The sequence below is a fragment of the Ursus maritimus genome, unplaced genomic scaffold, assembly GCF_017311325.1.
Source record: "Ursus maritimus isolate PB19 unplaced genomic scaffold, ASM1731132v1 scaffold_14, whole genome shotgun sequence".
Classification (NCBI taxonomy): domain Eukaryota; kingdom Metazoa; phylum Chordata; class Mammalia; order Carnivora; family Ursidae; genus Ursus; species Ursus maritimus.
Window position 1 is genome coordinate 38,310,725 of NW_024423786.1, and position 18,164 is coordinate 38,328,888.

Sequence of the window (18,164 nt, forward strand, 5' to 3'; positions counted from 1 at the left end):
ATATATATAAAATTTCCTAAATGGAAATAAAAGAGCTGAAAAACACATCTAAATGAAAACATTCATTCAAGGTATTTAATGGCAGATTAAATACTGTAGAAGGAAGAGTAGCACACTTGAAGACCTAGTATTAAAACTATCCAAATAAAAGAACAGAGTTGAGGGATAGGCTGAAAAATAAAATATAACATCAGTAAAAAAAAAAACTGTTAAGTAATATAAAACAGCATAACATATGTGTTACTGGAATACCAAAAAAAAGTAGCAAAGAAATATTTAAGGAAATCATAGGAAAAAATGTCTAAATTATTTTTTGAATTTCTAAATTATTTCAAGTTTTTATTTAAATTCCAGTTAGTTAACATACAGTGTAATATTCATTTCAGATGTAGAATTCAGTGGCTCATCACTTACATACAACACCTGGTGCTCATCACAAGCACACCCTCCTTAATACCCACGACACATTTAATCCACCTCCCCTCCAGCAACCCTCAGTTTCTTCTCTGTGGTTAAGAGTCTGTTTTCTGGTCTGCCTCTCTTTTCTTCCCCCATGTTCATCTGTTTTGTTTCTTAAATTCCACATATGAGTGAAATCATATGGTATTTCTCTTTCTCTGACTGACTTATTTTGCTTAGCATAATACTCTCTGGCTCCATCCACATCATTACAAACAGCAAGATTTCATTATTTTTGATGGCTGCATAATATTCCATTGTATGCATCTACCACATAGTCTTTATCTATTCATCAGTTGATGGACATTTGGACTGTTTCCATAATTTGGCTATTGTTGATAATGCTACTACAAACATTGGGTCACCTGTGCCCCTCTTAATTAGTATTTTTGTATTCTTTGGGTAAATACCTAGTAGTACAATTGCTAGGTCATAGGATAGTTCTATTTTTAACTTTTTGAGGAACCTCCATACTGTTCTGCAGAGTGGCTGCACCAGTTTGCATTCCCACCAACAGTACAAGAGGGTTCCCCTTTTTAATTTCTTAATTAGATGAAAAACATAAACTCACAGGTACAGTGAGCACCATGATATAAATTTGGATAGCACACAGACACACACGACATCAAAATACCTCATAAGCAAACTGCCAAAAAACAATGATAAAATCATAAAAGCATCCAGAAATAAAAACAAAATAAAAATTTTAAGTAACTATGGTACAAGAAACAAAAGTAAGAATGCTTTTCATCAGAAATACTGTAAAGCCAGAAGACAATGGACTGACATATTTAAATGTAAACCTAGAATTGTATATCCAATGAAAATCTTTTAAAAATAAAAGTGAAAAAGCCCAGTGTAAATAAAATGGCTAGGTTAATAAAAAGCAGAGAGCTTTGTTATACTGAACTGATGAATCACGGAACATTATATCAAAAACCAAAGATGTACTATACCTTGGCTAATTGAATTTAAATTTCAAAAAGCAGAGAGCTTTGAAATAATGGACAAAAAAAATGTTTAAAGTCAAAAGTTAACTTTTTTTAAAGATCAACAAAACAACAAAAATTTATATATTGATCAATATATTTGATCAAGAAAAGGGGTATAAATTCCTAAAATCTGGAATGAAGGAGGGATTACTGCTAAATATCTTAAAGTCATTAAAAAGTAATAAATAGCTTGAATAATAACAAAAAATAAAAAACAAATGAAATAGACAAATTTCCTGCAAAATACAACTAATTCAACTGACAGAAAATGAATTAGACAACGATACTAAAGATAGAACATTAGCTCTACCATAACAAAAAAATTTTAAATGACAAATTAGACTTCCTCAAAATTAAAATCTACTCTTCAGAACACAACACTAAGAAAATAAAAAGGCAAGCCATGGACTAAAAGAGTACATTTACAAAGACTTATATTCAGAATAAAGAATTCATATAATTCAATTAAAAAACAGTAAAATATTAGTGAGAGACATGAAAAGACACTATACAGAAAAATGAGGTGAAAGGCCAATAAACATTTGAAAAAGTATTCAACCTCTTTAGTCATCAGGGAAATAAAAATTAAGATCATAACAAGATACTGCTGCCCCATCTATATGAATGGCTAAAATTTAAAAGACTAAAACTGAAAAGTGTTGCTGAAAACATGGGCCAACTGAAACTCTCATACTTAATTTAAACTTAAATTTGGGAAGGGTTCTCACCATTAACTGATAAGAATTGCTCACTGCGTCCAAACTATTTGGCACAAACGATATGGTTTATGATGAACAACAGCTTTCCTTGTGGGAATGTAGGCTGCCTACATGACAAGTGCCCAATAAAAACTCCGGGCACCGGGATTCAAACAAGCTTCTCTGGTTTGCAACATTTCACATGTGTTGTCACAGAGCTATTGGGGGAATTAGGTTTGTCCTGTGTGACTCCACTGGGAAAGGACTCTTGGAACGTTGTGCCTGATTTTTCCAGACTTAATTAACCACATGCATCTTTTCCCTTCGCTGATTTGATTTGCATTCTTCACTGTAGTAATGCATAGCTTTGAGTGCAACTATATAATGAATCCTGTGGGTCCTCATAGCAGATCTTCAAACCTAGAGGTGGTCTTAAAGACTTCCAAACCTGGCACAAAATATCACGTTAGCCTTCATTCTTTTCAGCATCTACCACTTTCTCCACACCTACGACAATACAAACACACTAACAATAAGGGCCATCAGTGGAGTACACTTAACAGGTGGCTATTAGATAAATTCCAAGTCACAAACACAAAACTCCAATGCTGAGTAATAATGATAAGTCACCTTTAAAAAAGTTTTCAGTTAGGAGAACTCCTATTGATGACAACTACAGTTTTTCTTCATTTAAAAAAAATTGTTAGATGGAGAAAAAAGACATTTCAGAATCGCCAGTCATTGACCAATTTCGTAACCACGAAACCAGCCCTACAGGAGATATTAAGGGGGGGTTCTATAAAGGTAAAAAGGCCCCAAGAGTGATACAGAAAAGAAAGTCACAACCAATACAAAGACTTTACTGGCAACATGGCATCATTAAAATTCTATCTCTCAGTTCTTAGTGCCAATGTAAATGGTTTAAACGCTTCCATAAAACACCACAGGGTTGCATATTGGATAAAAAGAAATGACCCGTCCATTTGCTGTCTACAAGAGACTCATTTCGAACCCAAAGATGCATTCAGACTGAGAGTAAGGGGATGGAGTACCATCTTTCACGCAAATGGACCTCAAAATAAAGCTGGGGTAGCAATTCTCATATCAGATAGATTGGATTTTAAACTAGAGACTATAGTTAGAGACGCTGAAGGACACTATATTATTCTTAAAGGAAGTATTCAACAAGTGGATATGACAATTATAAATATATGCCCCCAAACATGAGAGACTATGGACTATGAGAAACAAACTGAGGGCTACAGAGGGGAGGGGGGTGGGGGAATGGGATAGACCGGTGATGGGTAGTAAGGAGGGCACATATTGCATGGTGCACTGGGTGTTATACACAACTAATGAATCATCGAGCCTTACATCGAAAACCGGGGATGTACTGTATGGTGACTAACATAATATAAACCGATACCAAAAGATTGAAATTATCCCCTGCATATTCTCAGACCACAACGCTCTGAAATTGGAACTCAACCACAAGGAAAAATTTGGAAGAAACTCAAACACTTGGAGACTAAGAACCATCCTGCTCAGGAATGACTCGATAAACCAGGAAATCAAAAATCAAATTAAACAATTTATGGAGACCAATGAGAATGAAAATACAACAGTCCAAAACCTATGGGATACTGCAAAGGCAGTCCTAAGGGGGAAATACATAGCCATCCAAGCCTCACTCAAAAGAATAGAAAAATCTAAAATGCAGTTTTTATATTCTCACCTCAAGAAGCTGGAACAGCAACAGAGGGACAGGCCTAATCCACGCACGAGGAAGCAGTTGACCAAAATTAGAGCTGAAATCAATCAAGCAGAAACCAGAAGTACAGTAGAGCAGATCAACAGGACTAGAAGCTGGTTCTTTGAGAGAATCAATAAAATTGACAGACCACTGGCAAGACTTATCCAAAAGAAAAGAGAAAGGACCCAGATTATTAAAATTATGAATGAAAAAGGAGAGGTCACGACGAACACCATTGAAATTGGAAGGATTATTAGAAATTTTTATCAACAGCTATATGCCAATAAACTAAGCAATCTGGAAGAGATGGAATCCTTCCTGGAAACCTATAAACTACCAAGATTGAAACCGGAAGAAATTGATTCCTTAAACAGGCCAATTAATTATGAAGAAATTGAGTCAGTGATAAACAACCTTCCAAATAACAAAACTCCAGGCCCGGACGGTTTTCCTGGGGAATTCTACCAAACATTCAAAGAAGAAATAATACCTATTCTCCTAAAGCTATTTCAAAAAATAGAAACAGAAGGAAAGCTACCAAACTCATTCTATGAGGCCAATATTACCTTGATCCCCAAACCAGGCAAAGACCCCCTCAAAAAGGAGAATTACAGACCGATTTCCCTAATGAATATGGACGCCAAAATCCTCAACAAGATACTTGCTAATAGAATCCAACAGTACATTAAAAGGATTATCCATCACGATCAAGTGGGATTCATACCTGGGATGCAAGCGTGGTTCAATATTCGCAAATCAATCAGCGTGATACATCATATCAACAAGAAAAGACTCAGGAACCATATGATCCTCTCAATCGATGCCGAAAAAGCATTTGACAAAATACAGCATCCTTTCCTGATTAAAACCCTTCAGAGTGTAGGAATAGAAGGTACATTTCTCAATCTCATAAAAGCCATCTATGAAAAGCCTACTGCAAATATTATTCTCAATGGGGAAAAGCTGGAAGCCTTTCCCTTAAGATCAGGAACTCGACAAGGATGCCCACTCTCGCCACTATTATTCAACATAGTACTAGAAGTCCTTGCAACAGCAATCAGACGACAAAAAGGGATCAAAGGTATTCAAATTGGCAAAGAAGAAGTCAAAATGTCTCTCTTTGCAGATGACATGATACTCTATATGGAAAACCCAAAAGAAGCCACTCCCAAACTATTAGAAGTTATAGAGCAATTCAGTAACGTGGCGGGATACAAAATCAATGCTCAGAAATCAGTTGCATTTCTATACACGAATAACGAGACCGAAGAAAGAGAAATTAGGGAATCCATCCCATTTACAATAGCACCAAAAACCATACGTTACCTTGGAATTAACTTAACCAGAGACGTAAAGGACCTATATTCTAGAAACTATAAATCACTCTTGAAAGACATTGAGGAAGACATAAAAAGATGGAAAGATATTCCATGCTCATGGATTGGAAGAATTAACATAGTTAAAATGTCCATGCTACCCAGAGCAATCTACACTTTCAATGCTATCCCGATCAAAATACCGAGGACATTTTTCAAAGAACTGGAACAAATAGTCCTTAAATTTGTATGGAAACAGAAAAGGCCCCGAATCTCCAAGGAACTGTTGAAAAGGAAAAACAAAGCTGGGGGCATCACAATGCCGGATTTCGAGCTGTACTACAAAGCTGTGATCACAAAGACAGCATGGTACTGGCACAAAAACAGACACATAGACCAATGGAACAGAATAGAGAGCCCAGAAATGGACCCTCGGCTCTTTGGGCAACTAATATTTGATAAAGCAGGAAAAAACATCCGGTGGGAAAAAGACAGTCTCTTCAATAAATGGTGCTGGGAAAATTGGACAGCTACATGCAAAAGAATGAAACTTGACCACTCTCTCACACCATACACAAAAATAAACTCCAAATGGATGAAAGACCTCGATGTGAGACAGGAATCCATCAAAATTCTAGAGGAGAACATAGGCAGCAACCTCTACGACATCGGCCAAAGCAACCTTTTTCATGACACATCCCCAAAGGCAAGAGAAACAAAAGATAAAATGAATTTATGGGACTTCATCAAGATTAAAAGTTTCTGCACAGCCAAGGAAACAGTCAGAAAAACTAAGAGGCAGCCCACGGAATGGGAGAATATATTTGCAAATGACACTACAGATAAAGGACTGGTATCCAAGATCTACAAAGAACTTCTCAAACTCAATACACGAGAAACAAATAAACAAATCAAAAAATGGGCAGAAGATATGAACAGACACTTTTCCAATGAAGACATACAAATGGCTAACAGACACATGAAAAAATGTTCAAAATCATTAGCCATCAAGGAAATTCAAATCAAAACCACACTGAGATACCACCTTACGCCAGTTAGAATGGCAAAAATAGACAAGGCAAGAAACAACAATTGTTGGAGAGGATGTGGAGAAAGGGGATCCCTCCTACATTGTTGGTGGGAATGCAAGTTGGTACAGCCACTCTGGAAAACAGTGTGGAGGTCCCTTAAAAAGTTAAAAATTGAGCTACCCTATGATCCAGCCATTGCACTACTGGGTGTTTACCCCAAAGATACAGACGTAGTGAAGAGAAGGGCCATATGCACCCCAATGTTCATAGCAGCAATGTCCACAATAGCTAAATCGTGGAAGGAGCCGAGATGCCCTTCAACAGATGACTGGATTAAGAAGTTGTGGTCCATATATACAATGGAATATTACTCAGCTATCAGAAAGAACGAGTTCTCAACATTTGCTACAACATGGACGGCACTGGAGGAGATAATGCTGAGTGAAATAAGTCAAGCAGAGAAAGACAACTATCATATGATTTCTCTCATCTATGGAACATAAGAACTAGAATGATCAGTAGGGGAAGAAAGGGACAAAGAAAGGGGGGGTAATCAGAAGGGGGAATGAAACATGAGAGACTATGGACTATGAGAAACAAACTGAGGGCTACAGAGGGGAGGGGGGTGGGGGAATGGGATAGACCGGTGATGGGTAGTAAGGAGGGCACATATTGCATGGTGCACTGGGTGTTATACACAACTAATGAATCATCGAGCCTTGCATCGAAAACCGGGGATGTACTGTATGGTGACTAACATAATATAATAAAAAATCATTATTAAAATAAAAAAAATTGTTTAGAAAGGTCTCAGTATTACTTGATATTTGACCAAGTCTGTATCAAAATTAACCACTAAAACTACAAAGTAAATTGAAAAAACTGAAATGATAACTCTCAGAATAAATATGAAATCACATCTTCAGGGTTTAATATAAAAACCGTTTGTTTTTTGAACAACTTAATTGAGGTATAGCTGATATACCATAAACTGCACATACTTACAATGTAGAATTTGATGTCACTGGCATATAGTATATTTACAGTGAAATAATGGGCATAATTAAAATAAATTTGTATCATGCCCAAAAGTTTTCTCATATCTTTTTGTAATCCATCCATCTCTTCAACACTATTGGCAGGTAACCACTGAACTTAAGGCATTATAAATTATCATTTTCTAGAATTTTACATAAATCAAATTCAAAATGTTCATCAGAGTCTTCTACTCCCCAAACCAACAACCTTATATTCCTTAGAATCTATATCTACTTTCTTCCTTTAACCCATAACCTACTCACTAGACTCTGGCTTTCTGCCACTATCATGCTATTAAATCAGATTCCCTTAAAAATCACCAATGGCCTTCTAATTGCCAAACACAATAGCCCCTACTCAGTACCCATTCTACTAGACTACTCCACAGTACTTGAAATCATTAATTACCCTTTAAAAAAAAAAAAAAACCTTTCTTCTCCTTAGCCAACTATCACTTCACCTCAATTTCTCAGTCTGTTTGTGCTAGTTCCTCTTTTTCTGTCTTCTAAAGTGTTGTCAAGTCTTTAAAGTCTCATTTGCATCACTCCCCCTTCTGATTACCCCCCCCCTTTCTTGAAGCATGAGAGACTATGGACTCTGAGAAACAAACTGAGGGCTTCAAAGGGGAGGGGTGTGGGGGAATGGGATAGGCTGGTGATGGGTAGTAAGGAGGGCACGTATTGTATGGTGCACTGGGTGTTATACGCAACTAATGAATCATCGAACTTTACATCAAAAAATTAAATTAAATTAAATTTTTAAAAAAGACATGTAAAATTTTTTAAAAAAAAGGAAAAGGGATTTAGAAAATAGGTATGAGATTCTGAGCACCTTTCCTTCACTCTAAAACAGAAGTGGGGGGGCGCCTGGGTGGCGCAGTCGTTAAGCGTCTGCCTTCGGCTCAGGGCGTGATCCCGGCGTTCCGGGATGGAGTCCCACATCGGGCTCCTCCGCTGGGAGCCTGCTTCTTCCTCTCCAGGGGGAATGAATCATGAGAGACTATGGACTCTGGGAAACAAACTGAGGGTTTCAGAGGGGAGGGGGGTAGGGAATTGGGATAGGCCAGTGATATGTATTAAGGAGGGTACGTATTGAATGGTGCACTGGGTGTTATACGCAAGTAATGAATCATGGAACATTACATCAAAAACTAGGTATGTACTGTATGGTGACTAACATAATAAAAAATTATAATAAAAAAAAAGAACCCCACCCTTTGACCACAGTAGCAGTCATAACCTGTACTAAAACAAATGAACTCCCTGTTGCAGGAATTTGAAACTTGAATTTTAGGTTGGCATTGTCTTAAAATGATTGTCCTTAATTCTGGGCACTAAAATCCTCAGATCTACCCTGTTGCTTTTAATTTTATATAATTACTTTCTTAGTGGTTGCTCTGGGCATTGTAATTAACATCTGAACTTAAAATCTATTTGGAGTAATAACAACTAAATTTTCATAGCATACAAAATTTTGTTCCAATATAGCTCCATTCCCTCCTCTCTCCTTGGTGCTATTATTTTCACACAAATAGTATTTGTTTTTATACCTTATAAGCCAGTCAACACAGTTTTGTAATGAATTACTGCTTTGTGCAGTTGTCTTTTAAAGAGTTACACATGTCTTTAAAAGAGTTATGTTTACGGGCACCTGGGTGGCTCTGTTGGTTAAGCATCTGCCTTTGATTCAGGTAATGATCTCAGGGTCCTGAAATTGAGCCCCACATCTGGCTCCCTGCTCAGCAGGGTGTCTGCTTCTCCTTCTCCCCCTGCTCATGCTCTCTCTCTCTCTCTCAAATAAAATCTTAAAATAAAATAAATTAAAATAAAATAAAATAAAATAAAACTGATTGGGGCACCTGGGTGGCTCAGTGGTTTAGGCGCCTGCCTTCAGCTCGGGTCATGATCTCAGGTCCTGGGATCGAGTCCCACATCCGGCTCCTTGCTCAGCGGGGAATCTACTTCTCCCTCTCACTCTGCCCCTCTCCCCCCACCCAGCTTGTTCTCTCTCTCTCTCTCTCTCAAATAAATAAATAAAATCTTTTAAAAAATTAGAAACACAAGAACAAAATTACCTATGAGTGGTTTTCAGTCAGGGGCAATTTTACCACCACCACCACTACCCCAACCCTGGGGATGGTAGGGGTGGGGGGACTTTGGCAATGTCTGCAGACATTTTTCATTGCCACAACTTGATGGGGGAAATGTTACTGACATTTACTGAGTAGAGGTCATAATATGCTGCTAAACATCTTAAAATGCACAAGACAACTCCCCACAATGAAGAATTATCTGGCTCAAAATGTGAACAATGTCAAGGATGAGAAGCCCTGACTGGACGGAATTAAAATTTAAAGATATTGCCTTCTTATAATCATTACCTTAAAAACTAACAAAATGAATGATTCTACTGGCAAAACTGATGATTAGAACTCCGAACAATTTTCTTTTTTAATAAAAATAGTACATGATAATTTCAATATTTTTCTGCATAAGAAAAAAGCATAACATATTAAATATTAAGCTACAGAAAAAAATAAGAAAATCTGTTAAAATTAATTACACAAAAGAGTAGGTAGAAAGAAGTTTTTGCAAATGCATTACTGGAGAAAACTGTTCCCAAATGTATCATATCTGCCACTTAAAATGTATTTTGTTTGATCAAATTAATAGTAATTGGTAACAGAATAAATATATAAAATCTAGTTCATAAAAAGTCTTGCTTAAATTCATATTTTAATAAGAATACCATCATCAACTAGGACATCTAATTGAAAATTATTTGAAAGTTTTTTCCATTTTTTATTTTAGAAATAAATTTTTCTAAATAAATACATAGCTCCACAAGATTAGGACTATGAATAAGTCAATTTACATTTTAAAAAATTTTTATTTTCTTATTATGTTCAACTAGCTAACATAAAATACATCATTAGTTTTTGATGTAGTGTTCAACAATTCATTAGTTGCATATAACAGCCAGCATCCATCACCACACGTGCCCTCCTTAATAAATTTTTTTATTTAAATTCAATTTAGTTAATATATCATTATGTTAATTAGTTAGCTATCATTAGCTTCAGGGGTAGAATTTAGTGATTCATCACTTGCATACAACACCCGTGGCTCATTACAACAAGTGCTCTCCTTGATGCCCATCACCAAATTACCCCATACCCCCACCCACCTCCCTCCAACAACCCTCAGTTTGTTCCCTATAGTTAAGAGTCTCTTATGGTTTGCCTCCCTCTCTGTTTTTGTCTTATTTTATTTTTCCTTCCCTTTCCTTTATATTCATCTGTTTTGTTTCTTAAATTCCACATGAGTGAAATCATATAATTGTCTTTTTCTGCATGACTTTTTTCACTTATCATAATACCCTCTAGTTCTACCCATGTTGTTGCAAATGCAAAGATTTCATTCTTTTTGATGGCTGCATAATATTCCAGTGTGTTTGTGTGTGTGTGTGTGTGTGTGTGTGTGTGTGCACGCACATTAATTACATCTTCTTTATCCATTCATCTGTCAGTGGACACCTGGGCTCTTTCCACAGTTTGGCTACTGTGGACATCGCTGCTACAAACATTGGGATGCATGTGCTCCTTCAAATCAGTATTTTTGTATCCTTTGGGTAAATACCTAGTAGTATAATTGCTGGGTCATAGGGTAGCTCTATTTTTAACTTTTTGAGGAACCTCCATACTGTTTTCCAGGGCGGCTGTACCAGTTTGCATTCCCACCAGCAGCGTAAAGAGGGTTCCCCATTCTCCTCATCATCGTCAACATCTTCTGTTCCCTGTCTTGTTAATTTTAGCCATTCTGACTAGTCTGAGGTGGTATCTCATTGTGGTTTTTTTTTTTTAATTCGATTAGCCAAGGTATAGTACATCATTGATCTTGTGGTTTTAATTTCTATTTCCCTGATGCCGAGAGATACTGAGCATTTCTTCATACGTCTGTCGGCCATTTGTATGTCTTCTTTGGAGAAATGTCTGTTCATGTCTTCTGCCCATTTCTTGACTGGATTTTTTGGGTTTTTTTTGGGTGTTGAGTTTGATAAATTCTTTATAGATGTTTGGATACTAGCCCTTTATCTGATATGCCATTTGCAATTATCTTCTCCCATTCCATAGGTTGCCTTTTAGTTTTGTTGTTTCCTTTGCTGTGCAGAGGTTTTTTATCCTGATGAAGTCCCAATAGTTCATTTTTGCTTTTGTTTCCCCTGCCTCTGGAGACGTGTCTAGCAAGAAATTGCTGAGGCTGAGGTCAAAGAGGTGGCTGCCTCTAGGATTTTGATGGATTCCTGTCTCACATTTGGATCTTTCATCCATTTTGAATTTCTTTTTGTGTATGGTGTAAGAAAGTGGTCCAGTTTCATTCTTCTGCATGTGGCTGTCCTCATTTTCCCAACACCATTTGTTGAAGAGACTGTCTTTTTCCTATTGGATATTCTTTCCTGCTTTTTTGAAGATTAGTTGACCATAGAGGTGACGGTCCCTTTCTGGGTTTTCTATTCTGTTCCACTGATCTATGTGTCTGTTTTTGTGCCAGTACCATACTGTTTTGGTGACTACTGCTTTGTAATACAGCCTGAAGTCCAGAATTGTGATGCCTCTAGCTTTGGTTTTCTTTTTCTACATTACTTTGGCTTTTCAGGGTATTTTCTGATTCCATACAAATTTTAGAATTGTTTCTTTCAGTTCTGTGAAAAATGCTCGTGCTATTTTGATAGGGATTGCACTGAATGTGTAGACTGCTTTGGGTAGTATAGATATTTTAACAATATTTTTTCTTCCAATCCATGAGCATGGAAGGTTTTTCCATTTTTTTTATGTCTTCCTCAATTTCTTTCATAAGTGTTCTACAGTTTTCAGAGTACAGATCTTTTACCTCTTTAGTTAGGTTTATTCCTAGGTATCCTATGGTTTTTGGTGCAACTGTAAACAGGATCGATTCCTTGATTTCTCTTTTTGCTGTTCCATTATTGGTGTATAGAAATGCAACAGACTTCTGTGTGTTGATTTTATATCCTGTGACTTGCTGAATTCCTGTATGAGTTCTAGCAATTTTTTGGTGGAGGCTTTTGGGTTTTCTACATAGAGTGTTATGTTGCCTACAAAGAGTGAATTTGACTTCTTTACCAATCTGGATGCCTTTTATTTCTTTTTGTTGTCTGACTGCTGAGGCTAGGACTTCCAGTACTATACTGAACAATGGTGGTGAGAGTGAACATCACTGTTGTGTACCTGACCTTAAAAGCTGTCAGTTTTTCCCCACTGAGGATGATATTAGCTGTGAGTCTTTCATATATGGTCTTTATGATGTTGAGATATATTTCCTCTATCCTTACATTGTGGAAGGTTTTTATCAAGAATAATATTTTGTATTTTGTCAAATGCTTTTTCTGCATCTATTGAGGGGATCATATTGTTCTTACCCTTTCTTTTATTAATGTGGTGTATCATGTTGATTGGTATGAGGATACTGAACCACTCCTGCAATCCAGGAATGAATTCCACTTGGTCAAGGTGAATAATCCCTTTAATGTACTATTGGATCCTATTAGCTAGTATATCTTGATAAGCATATTTTTTAAATATTTTATTTATTTGTCAGAGAGAGAGCGCGCATCTGCACAAGCAGGAAGAGCAGCAGGCAGAGCAAGCAGAGGGAGAAGCAGGCTCCCTGCTGAGCAAGGAGCCTGATGCAGGACTTGATCCCAGGACCCTGGGATCATGACCTGAGCTGAAGGCAGATGCTTCATGGACTGAGCCACCCAGGCATCCCCATCCCCTTGGTAAGAATTTCTTCATCCATGTTCATCAGGGATATTGACCTGTAATTCTCATTTTTAGTGGGGTCTTTGTCTCGTTGGGGATTAAGGTAATGCTGGCCTCATAGAATGAGTTTGGAAGTTTTCCTTCCATTTCTATTTTTTGGAATAGCTTCAGAATAGGTATTAATTCTTCTTTAAATATTTGGTAGAATTCCCCTGGGAAGCCATCCAGCCCTGGATTCTTATTTGTTTGGAGATTTTTGATTACTGCTTCAATTTCTTTGCTTGTTATGGGTCTGTTCAGGTTTTCTATTTCTTCCTGTTTCAGTTTTGGTACTTTATATGTTTCTAGGAATTTATCCATTTCCTCCAAATTGCCCAATGTGTTGGCATGTAATTGTTCACAATATTCTCTTACAATTGTTTGGATTTCTTCAGTGTTGGTTGTGAGGTCAATCTACTTTTGGTCAAATACTTGTAGAAAAAAAAATATTAAATGTCCTAAATAGGCTTTTTCAAAATAAGCTTTTTAGCTATGATCATACATGCATTTTCCATCCTTTAAAAAAACATTTTAATACTGCTGACACAGAGCAGGGTCTGATACAGCTCTGCAAAGGAAAGAATGAGTGTGGCTATTGTAAAAGATTAAAAGATAGACAAGGAGAATTGTTTTTATATCAAATAAATATACTAGGTAGCTTCCTACATTAGAAAAGGTAACAATAAACTTTTCATTACCTTTACATTTGGCTTCTTTGTTGAAACTCCTCTGTACCAACCTAAAACAAAACATACAAAGGATATTAAACTCACATCGTTGTTACATCCTATAAAACACAGAATATGAGTATTTTAGGGGGAAATTAATGCAAAACTTTCTAGTAAAGGCACACTATTTGTGCCTTTATTAAGAGTAGTTTACACTAAAAGGAACGGTCTTAAAATAAATACATTTCCAATTTTCCTCAAAAGGTACAATTTTCAACTGAATAAAGCCCCAAAAATTTTAAAAAGACCTCAGAGGACACGTAATTCAACTCTACAAAAATTCCCAGATGAAATTGTTAGGGGAAGAAAAATGCCAAAATCATATAGCTTTTTTGGTGGCAGACAGAGACTACAGCCCAGACTTTCTGTTTCCTGGTCTCATTCAATGTCCCATGCACAAAACTACACTACTCTCATTTCTTGGCTTTCCAGATGCTAAAGCTGACAGCTGTGATTTAGTTACTCCTTCTCAGCATTCATACACAGCAATAATAATCAAAGCTTCAATTACACAATAAAAACAATTTTCAGAGAAAGGAAATTTCATTACCAACTTTTATGAATTCCAATCTATTATTTTTAGAGTTTTGTTATAGTTTCTCTGCTTGGGTTTAAGAGGAAAATGTTCCAAAGAGCTGTATTGAAAGGAGGAAGATGAAGAAAGGGAGATTATCAATAATAGCTAATAATAATTGAGAGCTTACTGTTCTTAATTCTATGTACTGGAACTGAGAGGTTGTTCTATGTATTAACCTTTAAATCTTACAACAAAGCTATGAGGAAAAAATCAACTTAACTGAAATCATAACAAACAACGAAAGAAGAAATATCCTTTTTTATGTTTAGTACAACAGCTGAGATAATAAATTTGAATAACTCAATTTATACCTTGAGAGTTTTGAAATCTTCGTTTATTAAAAAGAAAACGTGATTAAACAAATGTGACATTTTATAATAGCTTAAGAAACAGAACAGAAAATGATATCAGCAGGAATGGCAGAGTAAGGATCTCCAAAAAACCTTTCCTCAATAAAAGCAATGAGAATCCTGGCAAAAACTGTCAAAATCAAATTCTATAGAACTCTGAAAGTAAACAAAAGACCTGAAATAATCCAAACAGTATTTATTCAAGAAATCTAAATCTTGGATGGAGGATTTAAGATGGTGGAGGAGTAGGGGACCCCTTTTGCAGCCGGTCCCCTGAGTCGAGTTGGAAAGGTACCAGACCAGCCTGAAAATCCATGGAATCAGCCTGAGACACAGGAAGATACATCTGGATCTCTACAAATGAACATCTCCAGCGCTGAGTATTGAGGAACGAAGCAGGGAGCCGTGAAACCGCGCACAGATATCAGAAGATAAACGGAAGGAGGAGGGAGCCGCTGCGTTCAGGCACCGGGAAGCGGTAGCCACCTGCTCGGGGGAGCGGGCGGACTCGCTGATGGCACCCACGAGAGAGTAGATTGAGACCATGAGCCAGGAGAACACACCACCAGACTTCTCATGGAACTCCAGTGTGCTCACTGGAACCAGACTGAGACCGTGAGCTCCGGAGCACGTGGGGACGGCTGGCAGCTGGCGGTGTTAGAAACACAAAGGACAGAGACGCGCCGGCCCTGGAAGTGAGGGCTGGGACGCCGGGTGTGGGGCGCACATCCCAGGACGCTGCATGCTTGAGCAGCATCAACTGTAATGGAGTTGAAGTGGCCAGAACATCAGTGGAGAACGGTCCACAATCCCTCTATTCTGAGACAGACGCTGAGATTCGGCCACTGCTGCTCGGACTCTCAGAAGAGGCACAGCAAAACACCAGGGAAAGCCGCCAGAGAACAAAAGCTTGGAAATACCGGCTCACGGTATTTACCGGCTCACAGTGTGCCCATCCCCATCCCCCCTCGCAGGGGACACGGAGACTCTACCCAAATAGGGTTGCCTGAGTATTGGCGAGGCAGGCCCCTCCCCCAGAAGACAGGCTGAAAAATCAAGAAGCCCACATCCCGGGGTCTGGGTGGCACAGTACTTAAGTGTCTGTCTTCGGCTCAGGGCGTGATCCTGGCGTTCCAGAATCAAGTCCCTCATCGGGCTCCCCCGCTCGGAGCCTGCTTCTTCCTCTCCCACTCCCCTGCTTGTGTTCCCTCTCTCGCTGGCTGTCTCTCTGTCACATAAATAAATAAAATCTTTAAAAAAAAAAAAAAAGAAGAAGAAGCCCACATCCCTAAGATCCCTATAAAACAAGGGCGCACGGCCTGGGTCCCGGTCAATAATTTGGGCTCTGGACAATGCCGCAACCTCTCCTCATCAGAATGACGAGAAGGAGAAGTCCCCCCCAGCAAAGAAAAGACAATGAGTCTGTGGCCTCTACCACTGAACTAATGGATATGGATATAACCAAATTATCAGAAATGGAATTCAGAGTAACAATGGTCAAGATGATGTGTAGACTTGAAAAAAGTATTAACGAAATGTTAATGAGAATATAGAATCTCTAAGTGCGGAAATGAGAGCAAATTTGGCAGAAATTAAAAATTCTATGAGCCAAATGCAGTCAAAACTAGAGGCTCTGACGGCCAGGGTGAATGAGGCAGAAGAACGAATCGGTGAATTGGAGGATGGGTTAGTAGAAGAAAAAGCTAAAATAGAATCTGGACTCAAAAAAATCCATTCTCAAGAATGTAGGTTACGGGAGATTACTGACTCAATGAAACGTTCCAATATCAGAATCATCAGCATCCCCGAGGGGGTGGAGAAAAACAGAGGACTAGAAGAGATACTTGAACAAATTGTAGCTGAAAACTTCCCTAACCTAGCAAGGGAAATAAACGTTCGTGTCCAAGAGGCAGAGATGACCCCTCCCAAGCTCAACCACGACAAACCTATGCCACGTTACGTCATAGTGCATTTCGCAAATATTAGATCCAAGAGTACAGTATTGAAAGTGGCCAAGGCAAAGAAATTTCTCATGTACCAAGGCGAAGTTATCAGAATTACGTCACACCTGCCTACACAGACCTGTAATGAGAGAAAGGGTTGGGGGGCATTCTTAACGCTCTTTCAGAGAAAAACATGCAGCCAAGGATCCTCTATCCAGCAAGGCTGTCATTCAGAATGGATGGAGAAATAAAGACCTTCCAGAATCGCCAGTCATTGACCAATGTCGCAACCACGAAACCAGCCCTACAGGAGATATTAAGGGGGGTTCTATGAAAGTAAAAAGGCCCCAAGAGTGATACAGAACAGAAAGTCACAATCTATAGAAACAAAGACTTCACAGGAAACATGACATCATTAGAATCATATCTCTCAATAATCACTCTCAATGTAAATGGCCTAAATGCTCCCATAAAACACCACAGGGGTGCAGATTGGATAAAAAGACATGACCCATCAATTTGCTGTCTACAAGAGACTCATTCTGAACCTAAAGATACATTCAGACTGAAAGTAAAGGGATGGAATAACATCTTTCACCCCAGTGGACCTCAAAAGAAAGCTGGGGTAGCAATTCTCAAATCAGACAGATTGGATTTTAAACTAAAGAGTACAATTAGAGACACAGAAGGGCACTATATTATTCTTAAAGGATGTATCCAACAAGTGGATATGACAATTATAAATATCTATGCCCCCAACAGGGGAGCAGCAAGATACACAAGCCAACTCTTAACCTAAATAAAGAGACATATAGATAAAAATACGTTAATAGTAGGGGACCTTAACACTCCACTATCAGCAATAGACAGAACACCCTGGCAAAAACTAAACATAGAAACAAGAGCTTTGAATGCCATACTTGATGAGTTGGACCTCATAAATATATACAGAACACTACACCCCAGAACCAAAGAATACTCATTCTATTCTAATGCCCATGGAACATTCTCAAGAACAGACCATATTCTGGGACACTAAACAGGTCTCAACTGATACCAAAAAATTGAAATTATCCCCTGCATATTCTCAGACCACAATGCTCTTGTATTGGAACTCAACAGCAAGGAAAAATTTGGAAGAAACTCAAACACATGGAGATGAACAACCATCCTGCTCAGGAATGACTCGATAAACCAGGAAATCAAAAATCAACTTAAACAATTTATGGAGACCAACGAGAATGAAAACACAACGGTCCCAAACCTATGGGATACTGCAAAGGCAGTCCTAAGGGGGAAATACATAGCCATCCAAGCCTCACTCAAAAGAATAGAAAACTCTAAAATGTAGTTTTTATATTCTCACCTCAAGAAGCTGGAACAGCAACAGAGGGACAGGCCTAATCCACGCAGGAGGAAGCAGTTGACCAAAATTAAAGCTGAAATCAGAAACCAGAAGTA

The 18,164-nt window shown here is 38.0% G+C and overlaps 1 protein-coding gene across 1 annotated transcript in view; it reads right to left on the minus strand.

The window, feature by feature from the left end:
* The window catches only part of DOCK3 (dedicator of cytokinesis 3), a gene marked incomplete at its 5' end in the record, with an annotated part of 534,371 nt that overhangs the window by 456,550 nt on the left and 59,657 nt on the right, over positions 1 to 18,164 (minus strand). Inside the window, one exon of the mRNA XM_040628234.1 lies at positions 13,804 to 13,844. Coding sequence (XP_040484168.1) covers positions 13,804 to 13,844 — 41 coding nt within the window. The remainder of the gene's footprint in view (positions 1 to 13,803; positions 13,845 to 18,164) is intronic.